The sequence below is a fragment of the Borostomias antarcticus genome (genome assembly GCF_949987555.1).
Source record: "Borostomias antarcticus genome assembly, chromosome: 1".
NCBI lineage: Eukaryota > Metazoa > Chordata > Actinopteri > Stomiiformes > Stomiidae > Borostomias > Borostomias antarcticus.
The window spans coordinates 54,772,136-54,797,408 of NC_140234.1; the positions used below are offsets into that span (position 1 = coordinate 54,772,136).

The 25,273-nt window shown below is 41.7% G+C and overlaps 1 protein-coding gene across 1 annotated transcript in view; it reads right to left on the reverse strand.

Annotated features, from left to right (window-relative positions):
• Positions 1–21,942, reverse strand: part of dph1 (diphthamide biosynthesis 1) — a 70,676-nt gene extending 48,734 nt beyond the window's left edge. Inside the window, exons 1-3 of the mRNA XM_084443320.1 lie at positions 21,888–21,942; positions 21,159–21,305; positions 3,438–3,501 (exon numbers count right to left, since the gene is read on the reverse strand). Coding sequence (XP_084299446.1) covers positions 3,438–3,501; positions 21,159–21,305; positions 21,888–21,936 — 260 coding nt within the window. The 5' untranslated portion in view covers positions 21,937–21,942. The remainder of the gene's footprint in view (positions 1–3,437; positions 3,502–21,158; positions 21,306–21,887) is intronic.
• Between the last annotated feature and the right edge of the window lie 3,331 nt (positions 21,943–25,273).

Here is a 25,273-nt window from a genome sequence, read left to right on the forward strand (position 1 = left end):
TCACGGATAGTATCAACGATATATTTATTCAAGTTCTTTACACGGGCATGCTACGGCAACCAAAGTTTTGGCCAGGGGCCCTTCTTCGGTGTTAGCAGGATATAAGGATATTATTACGCCCATGCACTAGGTCGACACATTCAGTATGAGACACTCTATAGGCGGGTATGAGGTGGGTGTGCGCCCACACATTGCGGAAACCAACTGGAATGCCAGCTACTGCATGCAGCAGTGGCGACTATACAATATGCATCTTTAATGAGCACTGACGTGCCCTTGTGTAGGAGTCCTCTATCTCTCATGCAATTGAATTCTCACTCGGGCTCTGCAGTACACTCCACGAGTTCTAGCTTCAATCTTTGCCTGCCTGGTGGGAGTGGGTGAGTGTGTAAGGGAGTGTGGTGTGCGCAAATTTGTGTGTGATGTAAATATGTGAGGGTGAATATGTCTGTGTGTGCGAGTATGAGTGCATGTGCGTGTGTGTGTGTGTGTAATATTAGCAGCCATGTGTGTATTAAATGTTTCTGGCCTAGAATTCAGAGCAGCTTACCTTCATTAAGGCTTACCAGTCCCTCCCTCCCAAGCTCCTTACAATCTGGGAAGCTAAACCCCTTCAACCCAAACTGATATGGCACTAAACCCTGTAATCCAGCCCTGGTAATGACCTCCGATGACCCCATAGATGAGGAGTGAAGGTCAGGTAACCTTTGTGCTACGAGCTAGCAGTGATGTAAAATCCAGTCTGCTTCCTATTCACAGTTTGTGGGTTTGGGTAAGCTCACACGCCCAAAGCCATAGAAGAATGCCTATGACTGAATCTCAGCACATGGTGTGCATGGGTGTGGTCACACCTCTGTGACCACATCAGTTGGATGATATTTTGGAGGAGTACTTTACTGGTATAATATCATTACCTAATGTTTTTTGCAGATATTTTCTGAGTGACATTATCATCAGTGAGGCCTAATTTGTAAAAATAAGTAATTAAATAAATAAATAAATCGAGAGCGTAAACATTTGAAAAATGTTATGGAAATAAAAAATAACAATTGTGCACACTTTACTTTCTGTCTATGTTATGAAGCAATTTTTTTGTCATACTGTATACAGTAGTCAATGTGGATTTATCGTTTGTAGTTTTCATAAAATGCAAACATCAAATATTGGTTAACGTATCGGTATCGGCCATGAGGTCAACTATGGAGAATGTAAGGGCCGGTAAGCTGCACATGAGAAGCCAGAGAGGGAAACATGAGAAGCAGTGATTGCATCATCTGGATACCTGGAGAGGATGCGCTGAGAGGCTGAAAGACGGGAGGTGGGGAAAGGAGGAGCAGAGGAGGTGTGAAGACGGGGAGAAAAGCAAGTAGCAGCTGGTAATTGCTCTCATTAGCTCAGGCACGTGGCTTGGGTGGCCTGGTGGACGGACGGACAGACAGACAGCCCTGCGCGGGATGGTCCAGGGCCAGATACAGCAGTGAAAGGAAGCTTTCCTCCCGATAGCAGCGCAGCTGATAAGACTTGGCCCCCCTATCACTCAGTACACAGACGAGGAGATGAGCCGGATGGGAAGAAGCTGAGAGATGGGAGGAGACGGTGTGGCTCTAGTGGAGCGATGGAGAGATGAGCGGGGAGGGCTGGGAAGAGGAGGAGAGCAGGGAGATAAGGAGCTGATGGGAGGAGAAGTCAGCCCCTCCAGACCATTGAAGAGTGCAGTTACAGTACAGTCCTGGGTATCCCTACTGTAGGCACGCAGCTCGGGATGTAGAGTGGCCGGCAGGACATCAGAAGGTCCCCGGTTCGAGCCCAGCTCCCGGCAGTGTGCCGACGTGTCTTTTGGAAAGACACTGAGCCCCAAATGGCTCGCAAGGTGGCGTAGCACTGTCGCCTCACAGCAAGAAGTTCTCCAGGCCTTTCTGTGCGGAGTTTGCATGTTCTTCCCGTGCTTGTAAGGGTTTCCTCACAAGAGCCCAATACGAAAAACATGCAGAAGAACAGATGCTCTTCAGTCCCTGATCAGGACTTGGACATACAGGGAACAATTTCCACCGGCGACCGGCAGTCCAAGGGTCCCCCAGAGGTCCAAATTATTAAAACGGAAGTCTTCTAAATAGCAAAAACAGAGGGCACACTGACGGTGCAGTCTGTGGCCCACTGGGGCGATCCAAGACTCCCGTCTGAAATCACATCTCCTCAAAACATTCTGAAGGATGCCCACTCTGGCCTCGAACCCTATCCCATCAACTAACAGCATTTGTATTGACTGGACACCTATTAAAGGACTCAATGTCTTTTAGAGAACACTTAGCTTTGCTGCACTACTCTCCTGAGAAAGAGACAGGAGGGGGGGGGGGGGGGGGCGACAATGGAGAAAACAACCACAAGAATATGAAATGGAAAACTCTTATGATTAAAGTGATTCTTTTAAAGCATGGTGATGGTGTGGCTGTTGCAATCACAATAGGGTTTTTGCTCTTGATCTAATTGCTTCCTTTGGAACTTAATGTTCCATCATTAAGGCACAAACCTAGCCACAAGCCAAAGCTCAGCCCATACAAGATGAATGATTAGAACCTCTGGTGCTAAGACACTCCTTGCTGGGAGAGACACGTCTCAGTGTATGTCTGTGTGTGTCTCTGTGATGGAGTGTTTGTGGGTAGGGGTGCCCATGCAGTAATTAACTAGAATAATGGCTCTGCCCTCCTCCAACTGTGAAGGAGCGAGCCGTTGATGACGGCTCCATCCACGTCCTTCGCTATCCTGTCTCATTTGCTGCTGGGGGGTGAGACAGGGGCCACGGGCAGGGGGGCATTATGATAACGCTCGCCGGCTTAAAGGAGTAGTAAAGGGACAATGCATGTTTAGCCCTGTTTTAAGGTTACTTATGATCATATACAATGGTTCAGATCAAAACGTTGACAAAACTAGCATTTTCGAGAAAGTTAATAATTGCTCTACCACCGTTTTGGTCATACAATGGATGTGGATGGGCATCTTGAAAAATCATTCAAAAACATTTTAAACTCTCGATTTCAAAGACAAGTAAAATGCTAGCTTTGTCAACGTTTTGATCTGAACCATTGTATATGATCATAAGTAACCTTAAAACAGGGCTAAACATGCATTTTCCCTTTACTACTCCTTTAATGACTGGCGGAGTGGCTGACTGTGCGGCTGGAGTTGACGTGCCCCACAGCGGCCTCAGCTTCACCAAGGGGGTCCCTGCTCCCTCACCAGCCCTCTCCACACTAGAGGTCAGCCTGCACCGTCTTCCACAGACACCGCCTTGAGTCGACCAAGTTTAATTGTTATAGTCTGGGACAGGCCTACTCCAAACACACACAAACTTTCAGAAATCACACTAAGGCATCACTGTGTGCGTGTGTGTGTGTGTGTGTGTGTGTTGAAGGGGGATGGGGGGGCTGTACTGTACTTACCTCTCAATGATATCAGCGATGACGCAGGCGAACATCTGCAGGCCCTCAGGCAGCTGCAAGGCCACTGAAAACCAGAGACAGACAGATGTAAGGAAGACTGAGACGTTCCAGGTATGTAGTGAGGCACCAACATGGATTTTCGTGGGTTGACTCTGATCGATAATTATCTGCCTGTTGTGGCGGATACTAATAAAATAATCACTATCATTTTAATATTTTATTTAAAAATGTGAGGGGGGAAGACTTCAAATGACAAGGATAGAGCAAAGATAGACATCTTATTGTTTTATGTGTATCTAATATCTATTTCCTTTTAAATTGGCCTAGCTCAATAGCTTGAATTACGACTGAAGATTATTTCTCCTTTAGGACAGTCAATCCCTCTAGCACGAAACCTTTTATGAACTAGCCACTCTGGCACTCCTTTTCAGAGCTTGGCTCATACAATAGCCTACTTAGCAACCAGCATTTAAGATAAAGTTTGCTGTTCTTTCTCAAAGTATTTCCCAGCTAATTACAGTAATTTTAACAATGACCTTTGCTGACAGGCCTCACCTATTCCCACTCATGTTTTGTCATACTGGGAGTTCATATATAACTTTGAAATGTCTGTAAAGCTTGTTTTCTTCTTCATTCTCCATCTTCAAAACACATTATGCTGAAAGCCTGCAAACATTTGTGTACTGCAGGTCATTCCCATAGTAAGAAACAACAGTTTGTTTATTTAAGATCCCCATAACTATTCTTCCTGGGGTCCACACAAAAAGACAAAATATTTAATACACTATGTACATACACAATATCCTGACAACTACACAAATACAGATTATAAAAATCAAAGTAAAATAAAAAAAAGCCAGAAGTAGTTATTTTACATGCAGTTCTGAATCTCAAGTGTAGTCTATGAGACATATCCCTGAATACCTAGAAAAGTGCAGTGTAAGTACAAATAAGTAATAAGTACAAGGCATCAACACCTAAATTAATTTATTTCTGAGTAATTGCTCTTCTTAGTTAAATTTTGCTGATCTTACTAGTAGTCTGGGTTAAATTCAGTTGCAACTTGTTCCAGATGCCATAGCTCTATACATTACTGAATTCTTTAAAGCATTTTTGGGTAACGGTAGTGTGAAGCGTTTCATGAAGGCATGTCTAGTCTCATGGTAATGTCTATCAGTTGTGTGTACTATATGTGTGTATACGTATGTGGGTTGCCTTGAGGCACAAATGTTTCTAATATATTGGACCAGGCTGTAAGTCAGTCTCTCTTCTACCTTCATCCAAGACAGTCTGGCATGCATCCCTTCCACACTGTCCCTCATTGAGCAGCAGAGAGCAAGTCATGCAGCTCTGTTTTGGGTGAGCTGGACAGCTCCCCTGAGGAATTCCACATTGTAGGGGTTTGAGGTTTGACAGAGTACCATTAAATAAAACACTGTTATCGGTGGAGATCAACCCAAGCTCAATGTTCCTCACTCCAGTAAAATGAAGTCTTAGATATTGTAGGAAATTGTAAAAACAAAGCATCAAGAGATGCGAATGATATGGACATGATAATAATCAAGAAGGTTGTGGAAGGTCTTGTCAAACCATTTACTGATATCTGTAACCTGTCTTTTCATTGTGGCAAATTTCCTGCCAAAATGAAAATGGCAAAAGTTATTCCGGTGTTTAAATCAGGAGATTGCCATCTTTATACAAACCATTGTCCTGTCTCCCTTCTACCACAATTCCCTAAGATACTAGAGACCTTTTTGCTGCTAGACTCAACAATTTTATCGGAAAACACAATCTGTTGTCTGACAGTCAATATGGATTTAGAAGTAACATACAGTATGAACCTCATTGGCTCTAATTGATTTAAATAGGTTCTCCAGTCAAAATAGGATTTTCTAGGGTTTTGCATGGTATTTGTGGCATTGTGTTATGTGTTTTTTAGTTTTAGAGAACTAAATGATATAATTTTAAACTGCCATTTTCACCTCCCTTGTAAGTCTGACGTCAGACTTACAAAATTGGCACTCCCCCTCGCCTCAAACTGTCTCAAGAACCCGCCCTCATGCCTGCCCGCTAGGAAAAAGTGATATTGGAATTTTGCGCCCTAACCTCTTCATTCATTGGTAAGTTCAGATCCTTGTGAATGATTTTCACATCTCACCAATATTGCAGATCTACTATACTAAACTACTAAACTATCATTTAAAACGTTGACTGTTTCAGTAACCATTTTATAAGCTAATAGTAATCTTATGACACAAGGATAATGTTGAATTGAATTAGGCTAGGTTAACCATATTGACGTGGTTAGCTAGTTTGCCAGGTAGCCAAGTTAGAGCTTGCTCTGTAGCTTGACAAACGATTTGATAACTGCAATTCTAAAGCATGTCTATATGCAGTAGCTTGCTAGAAACATATCATTCAGTGATTGTAATAGTAGTATACTAGAACTAATTTGTACATATATGTTTTATAATTGTATAGCTGTGTTAGTTATCCTAGCATGCTAATGTTAGCTCTCAATGCATTTGCTTTTGGTAACGTTAGCCCTCCTGTGCAATGGCAGAAACACAGCACATCATACTGTACCCTTCCCTGGCATTAAACAAAATTAATCAGGTGCAAACTGTGCTGTGAGGTTTCTGAAGCGATAGCCTACTGTTGAGTATGCTGTGTTGTATAGGCCGATAGGCAATGTTACGAAGTCAAAGTTGGTTAGAAGTCAGTTTGTCTCCCCAAGAAACTCCCGATTATCACTCGCTCAAACTACATTCGATGTAGACCAGGGGTGGCCAACCTGCGGCTCGCGAGCCGCATGCGGCTCTTTGCCCGTCAATGTGCGGCTCCTCCATCCATCCCCCCAAAAAAGTTGGCTTGCGGCTCTTCCATCCTGTCATTAAAAAATAAATTCATTCATTCCATAAGAACGTTTCTCTCTCTCTAGTTTCGCTGTGCATTTCTTCCCGCCCATTTTAGTTTATTGTGAGGAAGTCGCGTGAGAACCACTTCAAACCAATCATATAGGTAGCAAATCACCTTGGTAACAAAATTATTAGGTGCGTTTACATGGACAGTTTGAATCGGTTTCAAATAGTTTTGAAAGACCAAACCGATTGAAAATATGTCATATACACACCTCAATCCGACTGAAATTCCCCAACCCGATTGAAATTCCAATCGCTTTCAAGGAGGTAGTTTAAACCTTTTCGAAACCGTTTGGTCCGTCATGTATACTACCTTGAAACGGATTGGTTCTGCGTTCATTTTGCGCATGTTCAAGACTTGACTAATCAAGGCATGCTCGACAGTTCCGTAGTCAGCTGTTTGTAACCATCGTAACGCAATCACTCACGGCTGCGTGCGCGTTCGAAACATTTGTTTCGTTGTCGCCTGTAAACATCCAACCAGTTTACTTTGTATCCCATGTATACAATCAAGATGAAATCAGCTTGAAATCAACCAGATTGAAAAATATTTGTCATGTAAACGCACCTATTGTAAACAAAATAATTTGCTTTGCGTGGGTCATTCTCTTTTACGACAAAAGCTAACGCAGCCTAGGCTACTGTACACAACCAAAGAATGGCTGGAAAGAAATGCGCAGCTAAAAGAAAATATGAAGACGAACACAGGACATTTTTTACCCGAGTGGGGAGAGTAGTTTTTTCTTCATAGAACGTAATGGTAAGCCATTCTGTCTGATATGCCAGACATCATTGGGACATTTCAAAGCCTCAAATCTCGAGCCCAATCCAGCCCAACCCAGTCCAGTCCAGTCCAGCCCAGCCCAGCCTAACCCAGTCCAGCCCAGCCTAACCCAGCCCAGTCCAGCCCAGCCTAACCCAGCCCAGTTCAGCCTAACCCAGCCCAGTCCAGCCTAACCCAGCCCAGTCCAAAATATATTATGTCAGAAAATATCTTGTTGTATGTATTAATTTTAAATAAATTAACTTTAAATGTATATTTAATGGACAATAATGTTTTTCTTCTTATTTTAGACTGGGGTGCCTTGGGATTTTAAGTACTTATGAAGGGTGCGGTGACTGAAAAAAAGGTTGAGAAACGCTGGTATATATGGTGTGGCTCTGGGTGGTACCACAGTCATTTTTGTGGCTCTTAGTCTCTGACTGGTTGGCCACCCCTGATGTAGACTACTGATAAATAGCCGATTAACATTATGCTGTTTTGTATATGCTAAATAATGATGCTATTACTAATCGCTTTTATAATTTGTCCCCTTTTCTTGTAACCAGATCACTAACTACATTTCCAAAACTGGGACTCGGGAAGTCCAGGTCCCGCACTTCAGGGCTCTGGAGGTGTGCAGGTCCTGGAGGGCAGGTTGCAGCCAATGTCACCTAATGATATTATAAATATGGTACAACACCCCCCTGTTTTATGAGAAAGTAGCCTGTGTCTTCATTTTATGTCATGTTGTATGCGCAACAATTACCTCGGAAAATAAAAATTTAGGCCTATAGTAGCCAACCCTGCAGTTTTTTGTCATGTTTGTCATATTTATTCTAGAAAACAGCCTATTCTCACAATGAGATCTTCACTTGATCAAACACACCCGTGTACTGAATAGTTTGTCCTAAGGCATATAGTCTATTGTGATAAAATTATGACTACATTTCAGGGTGGGTGGAGGTGAAGATATTAAGTCAAGTTATTTTCCTTTCGTTTACAACACCAAAGAATTGTAATTCTGCAAAACATTATGATAGTTGTGTAAGCCTAATCATCACTGCAGTGGCCTCTGCTCCACATAATGTTGATCATCCCAGCACCTCGGTCCGACCCAACTGCAGGAAGCATTGCACATTTTTGGATTAAAGAGCTCCAGTAGCGATATTCTATTATAACCAGAGGGCATTACAATAACATTCAAAACGAGATGTATTAACTGCATGACCTGTTACGTCTCTGGATAATATATATATTTTTTTTTATATGAATAAATTGTCACTGAATAAAAAAAAAAAGAAAAAAAAAGTATGTTATTTGGAAAATGGAAAAGTGGCATACCAGAACAAATAATGATTGATAGTACATCTATAAACATGGTGGATGTATATTTCTATATATACATATATATATATATATATATATATATATATATATATCAGTGGAGGCTCGTCCATTGAGGCAGGGGAGGACAGTCCTCCTCAGTTTTTGGAGAGAAGAGAGGGATTAAAATATAAATATATGAATTTATTTATTCATAATTAATATTATCTCAGTTTTGTTCATAAAGCAGGTTTTCCCTATGGATAAAAAACCATTATTGAAATTCTAAAGCTCCAACAGTGACATCTATAACATGCAGCTGGAGGACCCATAGATATCTATGGAAGGGAGGCTAGCCTCCCTTAGGGCGGGTTCTTTTCTCTTAAATCAATATAATGCCTTTTTTCTTGCTAATTTGTGATTGGCCAAAACGCTGAAAAATTACCGCAAGGGAGGACAGTACTCCGGCCGTGTCTGAACAGGATTCAGATATTGACATTTTGTTAGTCCAATCACATTCCAGATTCCAGATTTACCACAGTGAAGGCCGATTGGGTCGCCGTTGATGTCTGTGTTTCTCTTCCCTGTGCCATTGGAGACTTTTTGTGTGTTCGTAGCTCCATAATATAATACATCCGAAAGTATTATGGGACATATTATACATCAAACTGTTAGCCTATTTGTCTTGATTCTAGCCATCTAAATATCTAAGCTGACATAAATACTTTTTGAGCTAGAGCCGTCTGAACACGACAGCTCTGGCTATAGCCGGTAACGTTAGCTACGAGGTGCACGTCAGGCTACGGCATAGGCAGGCGCGCTGATTGGCTGGAGGCGCAAACTGTTGGCAACTCGTCCAAAACATTAAGAGACTGGGTCGCAACACGGGATCGGAGAAATCCACAGCCTGGCTTGCGTGAGAATTGATCGCTTTTCAGTGCTTATTCCTCATCCAGTGATGGATGGGTGGATGGAAAACTTTCAACTGAATGTTCATATTGTTCTGATAATAGGCTATAGCAACATAAGAGTGGTAGCTTTGACAGCAACCCAAATGAGCTAGTGCTAATCCCATAGCTGTACCATTGCTAGGTAGCCATGAGCGAACTGTTGGATACTGCATTTGCTGTGCAACATATCCCATTGTCCAGTTGTCAAATCTATTTGCCAACAAACTGTTTGAGAGCCAGCACACCTCAGTGTCCCCTAATCAAAAACTTTTTTCATATACAGTATCACCCAACCTCTCCAGCACCTCACCAATATCAATTATTTTCTCTCTTTAGAGAAGAGTACAATCCATTACAACAACTATTGCTTACAATGTTTTATTGTTGTTTTGTAATATGTTATCATGAATATGATAAATAAATGCTGCATGTAGTTAAAGAAAGTGTTATTCAGTTTTTCATATGCTAAAATTGACTGTAAATCCACTTTGACTAGTGCTCTTTTTTTCCCGCTGATCTAAATGTGATATAAAGGAATCTCATCTTGAATTTTCCTTTAGGTATGCTTAAATAAATATGTTCTGAAGTTTATTCTGCAGTAAGTGTAATTTTATTCATATTTTTAAATTGCCGGTTGATATTCACGCACGCACACCACCCAGGGTACAACAACATCCTTTACCCCCGCTGCTGAAAAAAAATCTAGAGGAAACACTGCATTCACTGTCAATATTAAAATGATAATGAAATCCATTTGACATTTCATTTTCAAAGTAATGCAATGCTTTGTAGCTGATCAAATCATTTTCCATTTTTTCCTGCATTATTTAAGACAATATGAAAATTGATATGCAATAATAAGATTAGCATTTGCATTTCCATGTTCTAGTACATGTCCGCTTTGGAGCTGACAAAATTCAAATATTCATTCTAATGTTCTTTCTAAATGTTTATTCTAAATGTTCATTCTAATATGCAATTCCACAATAGCATTTTAATTTTCCACTTTTGTCTGCATTATTTGAGACAATATGAAAATTGTAATGCAATATGTGATAAGCATTTGCATTTCCATGCTCTAGTAAACACATCCGCTTTGGAGCTGACAAAATAAAAATGTTCATTCTAAATGTTCATTCTAAATGAAATTGCATTCTCACGCTCTAAAGCCGTTTTCCTGACTTTATTTCAAAGCAAATGGAATACGGGATTGCATAATCATTATCATGTTCTACCAGCTTGTAAGTCATTCTCTGGGGACGGGACAATGTTAAACGCGCAAACAGGTGTTGTGCCGAAAAACGACTGCACCGCAGAATCTGACTTCCCCTCACGCGCATTTGCTTGTTCCTCTTGTTCTCCGTGCATCTTATTTTCATTAGTTCGATCTGTGCTCTTCTTCCAACAGAACAAATGTTTCTACGGTTTGCTCCACTCAGCAAACACCAGCCCATCACAAGAGGTGCAATTATCACAAAAAACAATTGTATATTTTAGGTTTTAGCTTTTAAGATGAACACATCGCAATTTGAATACTGACTGAAAGAATGCATCCAAAAGTGGAAAATGAAAATGCAATCCCAATTTGTATTAACATTTGAATTAAGTCAACTATATGCTTCCATAAATAAATAGCTGACTTTTTAAATCCATACTTATAAAGTTTGATGAGAAGTAACTGGTGGCCTCTAAGATCAAAATTTGCACTTAAGTCAAGCAGTACAGTGCCCACCATTAACTTCCTGTCAATTTCTTGTTAATTGTGTTAGAGCTGTACATGTTGAATGACCCTTCCTATATGCATCCTGGAATTCAGAGTTAATGCTGTTTTCTGAAAAATAATTATGAATCTGTTTAAACACAATACCCTCCATTACCTTATTTAAAAAGGAAAGAGGCCGACTACTTGTAAAAGTAAATTACACATTGCTGTTTTTCTGTAGAGTAGTAACCTTTGCTATTTTCCACATCTGTGGATAAACATTTTTGTTCAAACATAAATTAAATATATGATGACAGTTGCTTTGTCACGATCCTAGCTGAAGTAGTTTAACATCCCAAGTTGTCATATCCACAAGGTTTATCACACTGTTAAGTGTCGATGCATGCTGTGCAGCACAGACACAAGCATGGCCAAAATACACAAAATAAAACTTGGTCATACTGTACTACAGTAACATTATCTGTTATAATTCCATTATCAGGCCCATACCTTTTTCTTTCCACCAATTACTAGCCAATACCATATTGGTTGCTGAATAATTGTGCATCTAATCCTACAGTTGCTGTGACAACCACATATCACTTAATATATGCTAGACAGTCCAACACTGAGCCTGAAGTAGTGACGTTTCAAGGCAATTTTCTTCCTGCTGCATAACTGTTGAGTTATTGTACAGAGTGAGGAATATCAGCTCAGTTGTCTTTAAACCTCTCCTCTCCTACAGTACCAAACCATTTGTTTCACCTTTTCCCCACCTGTCTCTTAATGACAGCCAGCGGTTTGATCAGTCTCTCTTAATGACAGCCAGCGGTTTGATAAGTAACTCTCACACTCCCCCTGCTCCCCTCTCACACACTCTGTGCACGCATACACAGATGCACAAAAGCAAACACAGGTACCAGGGACGGATGCATACACACCCAGAAAACAGGTTAAAAAGAACACACGGCATGAGATGGTGTGGAGGAAAGGATCAAATTGCTGTGAAATGGGAATCAAGGAAAATAACATGTAGCTATGAAAGCACAGTTCCCAGTAGAATTGATCAAAGTGTGGCACCAGCTAAGCAAAGTGGATGGAAATACTTTCATGGGGAGATTGACAGAAGCATGCTGAGGTTTGAGTTAAACACGTGGTGAGCTAAAAACATGTTTTGGTGTCAACTGCCAATGTAACATCATCAACTTTTATACACAGTATAAAATGCAAATCCCTTCCCTCCATATGGATCACATGCAGTACAGCAGGCCTGTATATCTAGATATTAAATGAGCAGAGTCCCATGTTTCTCAGCCTCTATATTCTACACAGAGTGCAGCTCTTTGGGGCAGTACAGGCCGATATTTCTGCACAGCGCTCATGATTTACATGGAAGATGGACATCTTTTATAGTAGGGAAATGTGTATTATTCAAATGCATCTTGCATCTACACATCAAACGTATGTTTAGATGTACTCGATCAATAGGATATAGAAGACCAGTTTAGGGAGGAGTCAGAGATGGATGGAGGAGTGTAAAAGAAGATAAGGAGGAGATACTATATGTGGTTCTGTGAAATGGCACACATCCCATGGGAACACCTACAAAGAAGCGGTCTTGTTTGGGACCTCAATTAGATATAGAAATTATGATTTCAAACTAACATTTATTGTGAATTAAAATCTCTGCAGCTCAAAGTTCCAAGGTACATACAATATGAAAATTGCATGAAATGTAATATAATTTAAAATGTATCCCATCCCAATTACAGCAAAGCAAATGTACAACTTGCATGAGATACCAATTTAATTGCATACTGCAGTGTAGCAGATTACTTATTTTGATGGAGTTTGACATTTTCTCCACATCAGTCCCATGCCTTATCCTTACACTAATTGAACTTCCTGAACAGCTGTCTTGGAAACAGAGTGCTGTCCTCCTGAGTTCGGCTTCATATTGTGCTATGCATGCTTATAATTTAGAAGGACCCAGCAGGAATGGCTACTCGTCCTTATGACTCTGTCACACATCGCTTTGATAAAGCCATCAATGCCTTGATTAGGCTATTGAACATCTTGATTCTTAAAATTAGTTAAATCACTCTGCACACAGGAGAGAGGGAGAGAGAGAGAGAGAGAGAGAGAGAGAGAGAGAGAGAGAGAGAGAGAGAGAGAGAAAGAAATGGAGAGGGTGGCCATGAGGCATGATGGATGGATTAGGGAGGAGAAGAGGAGGGAAGAGTAGGAGTGTCTTTCTGATGAAAGGTTAAAGGTCACCATGTGCCCATGTAGACAGACAGAGACAGGTCATTACCTGTGAAAGGGCAAGTTTATTAACCACTGCTTTGTCTGACAGAAGCAAAGAGCTCTCTTCATCTGCTCTCTCTGTTAAAGGTGAGGCAATCGCTGGTGGGATTAGTGTGTGTGTGTGTGTGTGTGTGTGTGTGTGTGTGTGTGTGTGTGTGTGCATGCGTGTGTGTGGTGTGTGTTTGTGTGTGCTACTGGATATACATGTCAGTATGTGCTGTGCGTGTGCTTATGTGTCATTCACGCATGGGCGGACACTAGGGCTGAACGATTAATTGTTTTCAAATCTAAATCCTGATTTGACACAAGACGATTAGCAAATTGCAAAGGATGCGATGATTACGTTATAGACTACAGCCTGTCTGGGCCAAAGATTCTCCTTGCGTGCTCACCAATCAGAAGTAGTGTGCTCTGTGTTCACGTGTTTGTGGTCAAGCAGGACTTGCTTGCCATGCCATACCATGCCCTTCCAGTCTAAGCACCCATTTCCATGGCCTCCCATTTCCCCATTCCTCAGGCTGCTTTTGCATGTAAGAATTTGTTCTTAATTGCTTGCCTGGGTAAATAAAGGTTAAATAAAATAAAAAATAAAGTGAACTATTACCAAAACCCGAGAAGCTATGTGGATTCTGTCACTCCTATTCCACTGAGTCTACAGAAAAGGGACAATCTGAGACGGCTTAGGTTTCACAGAGCGGGGGCAGGGTCATGCACACTGCTCGGGTCCCTGGACTGGAGGTGATTGGTCCACCCAGGGGTGGAGTCTGGAAGAGCTGGTGGTGGGACTTACACCAGCAGTACATTCTGAATAGGGGTAGGGGGTGATGGTTTTTGTGCCATAATAGCCGTTCTAGGGTCCCAAGATCTATCAGTCGAAAAGACACTAAGAAAACCAACTGGGTCAGCGCATAAGGGAAGGAAAAGAAAATAAAGAATTGGGAGTTTTCCCTAGTCCAGGCTAGAACCTAGAATGCCATTGTTCTCGACATCCCCAACCGGGAATTGAACCCTGGCTTCGCTTAACCCACTACACCACCAAGGAGCCTGAGGGTTTGGGACGGCCTGGGCTTTTTGTTCACGTACAGAGGGAACAGAGAGGAGGAAAAGAGATGTCGTGGTTAGAAGTCCCCGAACAGGAATCAAACCCTGGCCTCCAGCTTGGGAGTCTAGTGCTTAGCCAATTATAGCCTGAGGGGTCTGAGGGTTTGGGAAGGCCTTCCGTGCGTATGAAAAAACTAAACATTTACCTGGTAAATACATGCAAAGTATAGCCTTATATATAATAATAATTACTGAGACACCTATACTGAAGGTATCATTTCAAAATAGGAGTATTTCAAATGTTCAATTACTGCACATAAATCCATTAACTGACATCACCAACAGGTAACCACATTTTTACATAGCTACTATAACATCCAGTACCAAACATTCTCCTAGAGTGGGGTTTGAACCCCTGACCTTTGGCATGGGAGTCAGGCTCTTTATCCACTACACCACCGAGGATCTGGAGAATGCGTGGTGTCATAGGCCCAAATCCACAACGAATAGAGTGCTCCCGCTAATAGCTCGATATTTTGCACAGTGATTTCCAGTTTAGCACGATATCCACAAAAGATTTTGCCTCATGATATGTCCGGGCAAACACGCCCACAAATTTGCCAACTGTGTGCAGTTGTGCCCGTGATTGCAACTAGCCATGAACGCGTTCTTGCGCTCGCCTGGCATGACGGTACCTTCGTCTGGCTACAATAACTGCTGCCATGATCCCTTTGGGTCCGGCAATACGAGGGGGCTTGGTCAGGCTTAGCCCCCTCTGTTTTAATTTCACCCCCCTCAGTTTACTGTAAGTTTAATGTAACGTTACACTAACGTTATAGAAAAATTGCAAAAACAACAAAAATATTGGTGAGAGATAGGTATCATCGAGATGGCAATGAGACACTTTCTTTGAAGTTTTCCCCCATTAAATATTTGAAACTTATCTGATCTGTCAAGAGATGTATTTATTCGATTTTAACCTCTCAGTACACTGTAGACGGGATGTGATTAAAACGCTGTAAAAAATGTGTTTGAAAGGGATCTTGCAAAACGATTTCGGAAAAAAGACTGGAAGGGTCGTTTACTCAGGAAGTTCAACAAACAAGCAACAAGGAAGCTACAACTCTACTGAGGAAAGGTAAGACAGAATTTAGCTGTTTTCTTTTTCTTGTCTTTATATTTTGCTGGTTTTGCATGTTGGAGACATAGCCTATTTTTAGGCTATAGCATAGAGCGCTGTCCCTGGTACTATATGGAGGATAGATAAAACACAGAAATGGAAACGACAGGGAAGTGAAGTTTCCGTCAGCGAGAGGGGGAGCGAGAGTGGGAGAGCTGCATGAAACGTGATAGCCTACGACGTGAACACCTACTGCACTTGACCGTTAATCAGAAAAGATCATATTATCATATTGTAGCGACCCGTGTTTATAATGTTGTTGCTGTTTGTGTGTTGGTGTGTGCGGGTTGTGGTTGTAGTGGGAGGGGAGGGGGCGTTCCTCCTCGCTCTTCCTGAGCTACTCTATGTTTGATTTTGGGAGTCAGTGTTAGCCTACGTCCGTGCCGTTTGGCGATTCATTAAACCAGACCCTTCTGAGTTTTAAGCTACGCCTCAGTCTGCCTTATTGACGACATTACAATGTTTTTGTAGCCTACATGATGCTTGCTGCACTGTTGTATTTTGTTGATTTTAGCGGTCATCTCTCTGTGTAGATAGAATAATCATTCATAAATTCTTCTGCGTCTTCTTGTAGGCACTCCGCTGTTAGGCTAGATGAATGTAGCTTATTTGATTTTGAAACGGTAGTCTTGTGTTGTTGTTTAGCCACTGTATTGTTAACACCCTCAGTCATTTCATCCTGGGTCCGGGCCTGTATGTGTTGCACTTACCACCAGCTGAATGCAATTTGTTCTTGTATATAGATAAGATCTTGGATAAAGTGGTATTTTTCCCCAGTGTGTCAAGCTTTTCTCCATATTTCAAGACACAGATTGGATCATAATGAAAACGACAGACCACAATCTTTTGCAGAAAATATCAGTTCTGTTTGTTTCTGTGCATCGCAGCTGGCAGAACTTATTTTTAAATCCACCTCTATATATATTTCTCCCTTAATATCATCCAATATCAATTCAATATCATTCAAACTTCACAAGTTCTGAGAGACAGGAGAGAGTGCGCGCTGACTGCTGCAGTCAATACCAGCTTTTCAAAAGCGGTATTTGCACCTCTCTAACCGCGTGTGGCAGTTAGCTTATGGTCTTTGTGGATCAGACGCAAGGCTTATTTGGGGCAATTTTGCACGGAAGTACCTAATTTACATACATTAAAATGAGCTTGGCGCAGCCGTGAAGCGATCCATCGGTGCAGTTTGCAATGATTTTCCCTCTTTGCGTGTGCTTTGTGGATTGGATGCTAATTTTTGTATCTAATTTGCACGGGGTTTGCCGCTGCAAAAGCCACACAAACCTTTTGTGGATTTTGCCCATAGTGTTTCATTTTTGGTGTACTGGGACCACTGCCTCTTGTGGTAGCAACATAGCACTTCAGGTCAACAACACGACGGAGGAAGGGAGGGAGGGAGTGACAGCGGGACATTTGCCATCTATAGTGCGCAGCGCATCCCCAGGAGCTGAGTTAGACAGGCTTGCTTTAGCCCTGCTGTCAAGACTCAGCCGAAGGAGACAAGAGCACTGGGAGGCCATTAACTCCATCGACTTCTCACACTCCAGCCGCAAGGCATGGAGCATCCTTAACAACCTCACTGGTAGGTCCAGACACTCCCCTCATCACTGCCCCATCTCTGCAAACAAAATTGCATCACAATTTGTGAAAAGTGGGACATACAAGGGCAAAGACCGCGAACCGTCACGTCTCGTGGCAAAAGAAGTGTCGGACCTCTGGAAGGCCACAACTCCTAGCAGCGGTAACATCTCCGGTGAATTCACACCAGAGTTTGCTGATGCCCTCCAGCATGTAAAGCCAGGGAAAGCTCCGGGACCTGACTCTATCTGCCCGGAGCTTATACTCCATGAAGTCCTGGTTAAGAGCATTCCTCTCTTCCTGCTTGCGCCAACTCAAGATCTCCAAAATCTGGAGAGGAGCCCTAGTTGTCGTGATCCTTAAGCCGAATAAGCCTGAAGGGGACCCCAAGAGTTACCGTCTCATCTCTCTGCTATGTATCCCCTTCAAGATCCTCGAGCGCCTCATCTACACCCGCGTCGAACCAATCATCGACCCCCTGCTCCCACAGGAGCAGGCCAGGTTCCGACGTGGCAGATCGACCATAGATCAAGTCCCTCTGATGATTCAAGGCAATCACAATCATGTTAGCTATCTAGCTAGTTAGTACTGCCACCAATCAACAATGGAGGTCTAGAACATTTGTTGAAAAATTATTTCAAAAGTCTACCATTTAACGACCGCGACCCGACCCCAGATAAGCGGATGAAGATGGATGGATGGACCATTTAACACCAGATGACTGACTGAAAAAGTCTGGTAAGGCAAGGCAAGTTTATTTGTATAGCACATTTCAGCAACAAGGCAATTCAAAGTGCTTTACATTAGACATTAAAAACATCAAGACAAAGTGCAACACATAAAAGGTAATATAAAATGAAATGCAAAAAAGGACACTGGCTTTTCACCAGTGCCTCAAACATCCTTTCTGAGCAAGGGACCACATTAGCTGTCAGTGGCCTACTGTTGTCACTAGGCACACCTTGCACCAAAAATCCAACTTCTCCATTTCCAACATACATTTCCTTCTTTCTCTTCCTCCCTCAAGTCGTTCTACTAACATTCTCTTGTACTTTGCAGAACACGTAAAACAAAATGCAGGAAAAATAAAATACAGGAATAAAGTTACAGTGCAGTGTATGAATAAATAATTATTTGATTTAATAAAAAGCAGCGGAAAAAAAAAAAGTCTTCAGTCTTGATTTAAAATAACTGAGTTGCAGCAGACCTACAGTTTTCTGGAAGTTTGTTCCAGATATGTGGAGCATAAAAACTGAATGCTGCTTCTCCATGTTTTGTTTTAACTCTGGGGACAGAAAGCAGGCCTGTGCTAGACGACCTGAGAGGTCTGGATGGTTCATAACGTAGCAGCAGATCAGAAATATATTTTGGCCCTAAACCATTCAGTGCTTTATAAACCAACAGCAGTATTTTAAAGTCAATTATTTGACAGATAGGAAGCCAGTGTAAAGACCTCAGAACTGGAGTGGTGATCCACTTTCTTGGTCTTAGTGAGGACTCGAGCAGCAGCGTTCTGAATCAGCTGTCTGATCGATTTTTTAGAGAGACCTGTAAACACACCGTTAGAGTAGTCGAGTCTACTGAAGATAAACGCATGGACACGTTTTTCCAGATCCTGCTGAGACATAAATCCTTTAATCCTTGATATATTCTTCAGGTGATAGTAGGCTGACTTTGTAATTGTCTTAATGTGACTGTTGAAATTCAGGTCTGAGTCCATGACTAAACCAAGATTTCTGGCTTCGTTTGTGGTTTTTAGCATTACTGATCTGAGCTGAGCGCTGAATTTTAATCATTGTTCTTTGGCTCCAAAGACAATTACTTCAGTTTTATTTTTGTTTAGTTGAAGAAAGTTCTGGCACATCCAATCCTTGATTTGTTCAATGCACTTAATCAGCGCTTGTATGGGATTATAGTCCCCTGGTGATATGGTGAAATTTGTGTGTCGTCTGTATAGCTATGGTAGCATATTTTGTTGTTTTCCATAATTTGAGCTAGTGGGAGCATGTAAATGTTGAACAGAAGAGGCCCCAGAATGGAGCCTTGGAGAACTCCACAGGTCATTTTTGTCCGCTCAGATTTGTAATTGCCTATAGACACAAAGTAGTCCCTGTCCTTCAAGTAGGATTCAAACCAGTCTAGCACTGTACCAGAAATTCCCAGCCAGTTTTCCCGTCAGCCTAATGTTGTGGTCAACCGTGTTGAATGCAGCACTGAGATCCAATAATACTAAGACTGAAATTCTGCCATTGTCTGTGTTTAAATGGATGTCATTGAAGACCTTAACAAGAGCAGTCTCGGTGCTGTGGTGTGGTCGAAATCCTGACTGGACAATTATTTAGTGCCAGGAAGTTGTCAGCTGTTGAAAAACTGCTTTTTCAATGATTTTACTTAAAAACGGGAGGTTTGATATGGGCCTATAATTGTTCATTTGTGAGGTGTTTAGACTGTTCTTTTTTAAGAGTGGCTTGATGACTGCAGTTTTCAGGGTTTGTGGGAACACATGAAAGAAGAGTTGTGTTTAAAATTTGGAGTAAATCAGAGGCCACAGTAAGACACATTTTTGAAAAAGCCTGTAGACAGAATAAGTGAATTAGTCTGGTGCAAATGTCGGTGTGGAAACCAGCATTATGGGCCTATAAGCAGGCCTACATAGCAAAGACTAAATTATATCCTAATTAAATAGTAAAATACCATAAATAATAACTTATGCAGAGAAACAAATTACTTGTTAGTTACTGATGAATACTAAAGAATAATCAGCCTAATCATCCATGTGTGACACCCTGCTGGAGTCAAGAAGTGATTTGAAAGTGTTAGGAATAAATGACACTTTATTCATTGATTAATCGTTGATTCAATCCCTGTTCTCTTCTAGCCTATAAAATGTGCGCTTCAGCAATTGCAGAAGTAGATAGTAGTAGCCTAGTTGTTGGGTTGATAATCTTTCCTTCAGCATTCATAATATACTTGACACAAAACCTCTGCAATGACACAAAACCTCTGCAATGATAGGGGCAGCCCAACACCTCCATCACGGTTCACCACAGTGAAACTGCTGCCCTACTGTTTAAACTATACACTGTATAAAACATTGAAATTAAATTAAAAACAACACTCGACCTGGAAACTATTGTTTGCTTTGAATAAAACTGATCTGATTTAGGTGATCCTCCAGCATATTTTAAATGACCAGTTTGGAAACATTTTGGCTTCCTAGTTGATTACAATGGCAATGGGCAGGGACTTGTCTATGAAACAGTTACAGCATAATGCCTCTGCCCTATCAGAATACTATGCAGCGGCCTTGTAACACCCCGAACATGTTAACTCAAACTTCAGCCAACAGTATCTCCAAATCACTGCAGCCAATGGTATGGTGGAAAGACAAGAAGAGCTATACCCTCATGTTAGCGTGCTGGCACGGCGCTACTCAGCACTGAAACCTCAGTCCTGAGTGACAGGGTGTTTGCTACAGTGGAGGACATTGTGATAGCTCGCAGATCTTCCCTCTCAACAGAGAATGATGATTTTCTTGAAGAACATTAAAATATCATGAAAGGATCTGAAAGTTTAAAGCCGGTGTAACCACAATATTGGCAGCGTTTCCCGATAAAGAACTTTCTTAAGGAACCCTTCTTAAGCAACCCTTTGTATGGGAGTTAAGAAGTACTTTGGAGTTAAGTGCTTCTTACTGTTCGGGAAACCCGGCCAATGTCTGTTGATATACACTTACTTTATTGTGGTGTATTTTTCTGTTTTAATGAACTCTTGAAGAATGTCTGAGTGTCTGTGTGTAGCTATAGTTACTTTATTTTACTGTTGATTGGTAATCCGTTTTCATAAAGAATATAAAAAATGAGTGATCACTCATATCGAATAGTGTCATGTAAACATGCATAAATACGGATGTACCTGTACTCAGATCAAGTGTGGAGAACTAAACTCACCTCGTTTTGCGTTGGCCTGTCTCACGCGCCACACAGTCTTGTGGATTTCGAAGTTGTAGTTCTCTGGCAGGACACGGATGGCCTCTTGCAACTCAGGGTCTTGCAAAATGTCATCTGGGATTTGATTGGCCACTCGTCGTCCTCGCACTGGAGGAACAATCAAAAATGTAGCCACAGATGAGCGATGGAAGTGACTGTCTTGACATCACTTTACACAATGATCTTTGTTACCGTTATGTGCATACAGTATGTCACATGAAGCGCGTTACAGTACAGTAGCAAGCTAACTGTTACTTGAGGGGATCAAACCTAAACATCATCTAAAAGGCTAACGTTACGAAAGAGATCGGGGAGCAAATTTGCGTAACGCCACACGTACGTTACCTAAATTCGATAACTTTCATTAAAGAATTAACTCTAGCGCACGCTTAAAAAGGGACGGTCTCAGTATATGACCCTGGCTGACTTAACAATAACTAAGACGAGAGGAGGAATACAAAAAAAACCTGCACTTTATAGCTAGAAGGCTAGGACACTGCTGGTATGTTAGTTTCTCAGGTTAACTGTACGTCTGCTACAGCTGTAGCTAGTGCTAGCTAGCTAGCAACTAGAAGAGTAGTTCTTGACAGACGGTTTGGGAAACTGCAGGTATCTGGCTTGTGTTTAAATCATTGTACGCCGCATATTCAGCTTGTGCTTGCTCTAAAGCAACGAGAAGACAATATTTACCAGTTGGCTTTTTAGCCGAAACAACTTGCGTTTCGCTCCGCGCTGCCATGTTTACTGTGTGGGACACAAAGACATGGCTAATCAATGGAGAGTGCAGCAGTCGATGTAGTCAAACGCTGATAACATCGAGCGCCGTTCGTTGTCCATGGTGCTGAATCTGCTTTGGCGATAGGTTGCCTCCTATCCTAGCTTGAACACGATTTTTTGTTTGTTTAACTCTTCAACTGTTATAATACTGTATTTGTTCACCAGTCGGTCTTGTCGTCGTCATCCAGTCTCCAACTCACTATTCTTCAAGATATGAATAGTCTCTATAACTGCAGTCTTTTTCACCTCCTGTGACTGTCTGTGTCACTGCTGTTCAAGAACCCGACTGTGAATAAGAGAGGGGAGTGACAGATCTGAAATCTCTTTTGCTAAAAGACCATTTGAGTTGAGAAAGCTTGTGTACCCTAATTCGAACATGGAAAATATTTTCTTAATGTTTCTGTGAAAGCATTTTGTGCATTTTGTGCAATTATTGTAGGATCGTTCAGGCCTGAAAAAGTAGGTTAAGGACATATCTCTTAGCTAACCATTAAGACTTTAGGCTGATAAGTTTCCTCCACAAAAGTGTGTGTGTGTGTGCGTGTGTGTGTGCGTGCGTGCGTATGCGTCAGCGCATGCCCGAAGCAGGCTGATCTCACAACACGCGAAAGTTCGGTAGTTTTACATCTAAACCTTAACTGACTTGTTATTAACATCTAACTGCACACACACCCTTGTACCTGCCAACGTTAATGATGCGAGCGGTGCTTGGAAAACGGTGTGTGTGTGTGTGTGTGTGTGTTTGTGTGTGTGTGTGTGTGTGTGTGTGTGTGTGTGTGTGTGTGTGTGTGTGTGAGCAGTAGAAACCTGGTCCTCCAACATCTATCTGTAGTTGTCAGCAGAGATGTGTGCCTCTTTGTGTCAATCACATTGTTGGCGGGTTTGAATTTACTAACAGATGATTAGCCTATCTGCGCATTTTTGCACACGGGAGAATAAATAATCTGATATTTTCTGAAACATACTATAGCCTAGGCTAAATATATTTGGTGCGTATCCCATGTGTCCACTATAGAGCTCAAATGAATATAGTTGAAAATAATTTAATTAATTAATTAATAATTTCGGACGGAAATAAATATTCACATTCCTCGCATTTCTTCAAAGAGGGGATAAACATTCTGACTTTGCCAACAAAGAGAACGGAACTGCGCAGAGCATCTGGTAGGCGATGATGAGACAGGGAGCTACTTTCTCTGACTTGAGCGCATAGCGAAAGTCTTCATCCTTGAGGAAGAGGCGGACATGTATGTTCATTGATAAGACCACGGAAAGCAACATTTTAACTGTCCAAACAGTTTTGTCAAACTGCTGGAAAATGTTATGTGACGGATTCTAAAGGACGACAATCATCAAAGTCATTATCAAGGAGGATTTGGGGACCCAGCGTCTAATCCGACATCAGACGAAATGTGAATCCACATAACTTCTGTTAATGAGATATTTTAACGAATGTAATATGGCACCATCCAGCTTCATCGTTCGAGAAGGAATTTAGATCGCACTTCTGAAACGATCGTGTCTGTGTTTTAGAGACACGTCTTGCCTAAACAATTGTGATAGCTGTTTTCAGTTAATTTGGCATCATGGAGTAAGGTTTTAAATCAAGAGTTGAACCGAGCGGAAAGGTGCATGCTTTGCTGCTCAACATCGGGACGAGGGCTCTGCTTCCAAGGGGATCATTTCAGCGCATCTCTCCGCAATAGCCTAACCTACCTGGTGTTGCCTGTTATAGAAATGTTGCTTTAAAAGGAGTGTTGCCAGACTTAACGGGATGAGAGAAGAATAGTGGCTGTTATCAAGTGTGTTCGGACCTACATCGGCTATTTTGGTTGGTCCGCGCCAGAGACAAGACCGGGACATTGGACAAATAATTCGAAGAATCATTAAAACTTTGCTCGATAACTTTACAACGTTCGTTTAGTCTGGAATACAAGAATAGATGTTTCTGAGAGGACAGGAGGCGACATAAATCAAACTTCCACCATGTTCAAAAGGGGTAAGTAATTCCATCATCGACCAGACACATTGATATTACACAGGCTACACCAATGCTGTTTGGGATGTTGATGTCCATCATATCGCTTGGAAGGCGCAGAGCATAGCTGATCGCCCTCGCCACCATCCCATTCGACTATCCTGTTGTCTGTTTTGGATTTTTAATGTAACGGGGACAGTTATGATGTGTCCAGGTGATAGAGATAAATGAATGCAGCGTTGTGGGGACGGTAGGCTTTGAATTGGACAGAATGTGTTGGATGCGCAGTCCTGGCTGAAAATGAAATATTCATCATATATCATGAAATACTATAGAACAGCTGATGTCGCACTGCAGTTTGTGAGTTGTGCGCGGCCAGAATCTTTAATAACCATCAATGTTGTAGAATGACAATGCTCTGTCATTCTACAACATTGAACTAAGGAACAAGTCAGGGGCGGTTTCCTGAAGGGTGTTTTGGGTGGCCAACATTGAAACCCTCTGACCGTCAACATTCAAGCAATGCTTGAGTGATTTACGTGAAATAAAGTATATGCTATTATGCCTATGCGTCAACGTTTAAGGTCCCCGGAATCAGAATTCAAACATAATTTGTGTTGACAATGTTACGATATAAACCACTTCTGACGATATGCACGCACACACACACACACACACACACACACACACACACATACGCACAAACACACGCTCTCTCTCTCACACACACACACATACATACACACACAGGTCGTAACCGCAATTAAGCAGTCATTTATTCAATCAACCAGTCTGGTGGTTCGGATTTTCTTGTGCTTTGGCCATCATCATCATCATCATCATCATCATGATCATCATAATCATCCATTTGATTGTTTGACAAATTCTATAATCTAAGCAAGACATTTGATCTATATTATTGTACAACATTAAAACTAACTGAGAAAATGGCTTCTTTCTCTTTAGAATCCTCCATCTCATTTGGTCCAGCTGTGCTGTGTTACTGAAAAAAATCTGATTGATCCAGTGGAAGAATGGATACCTTAGTAATGAGCTCCCACAGCCACTGTGCTCTGAACATCAAGACAATTATCCAAACCCAATTATCCAAACCCAACCGATTCTCAGACTCAGAGACTCAGGTTCTGAAGATGGCCGTGCATCCTCTTAAACAGAAGGTTCAGCCTGGAGTAGGTTAGCATGGACTGTGTTGCAGTAAATTGAATGTAGAATTAATGTACTAATGAAATAGATACGCAGGTGCATCATGTCTGTTCTAACGAAGGATGGCCTTGGGTTGCATAGGTTGCCTTGATACATT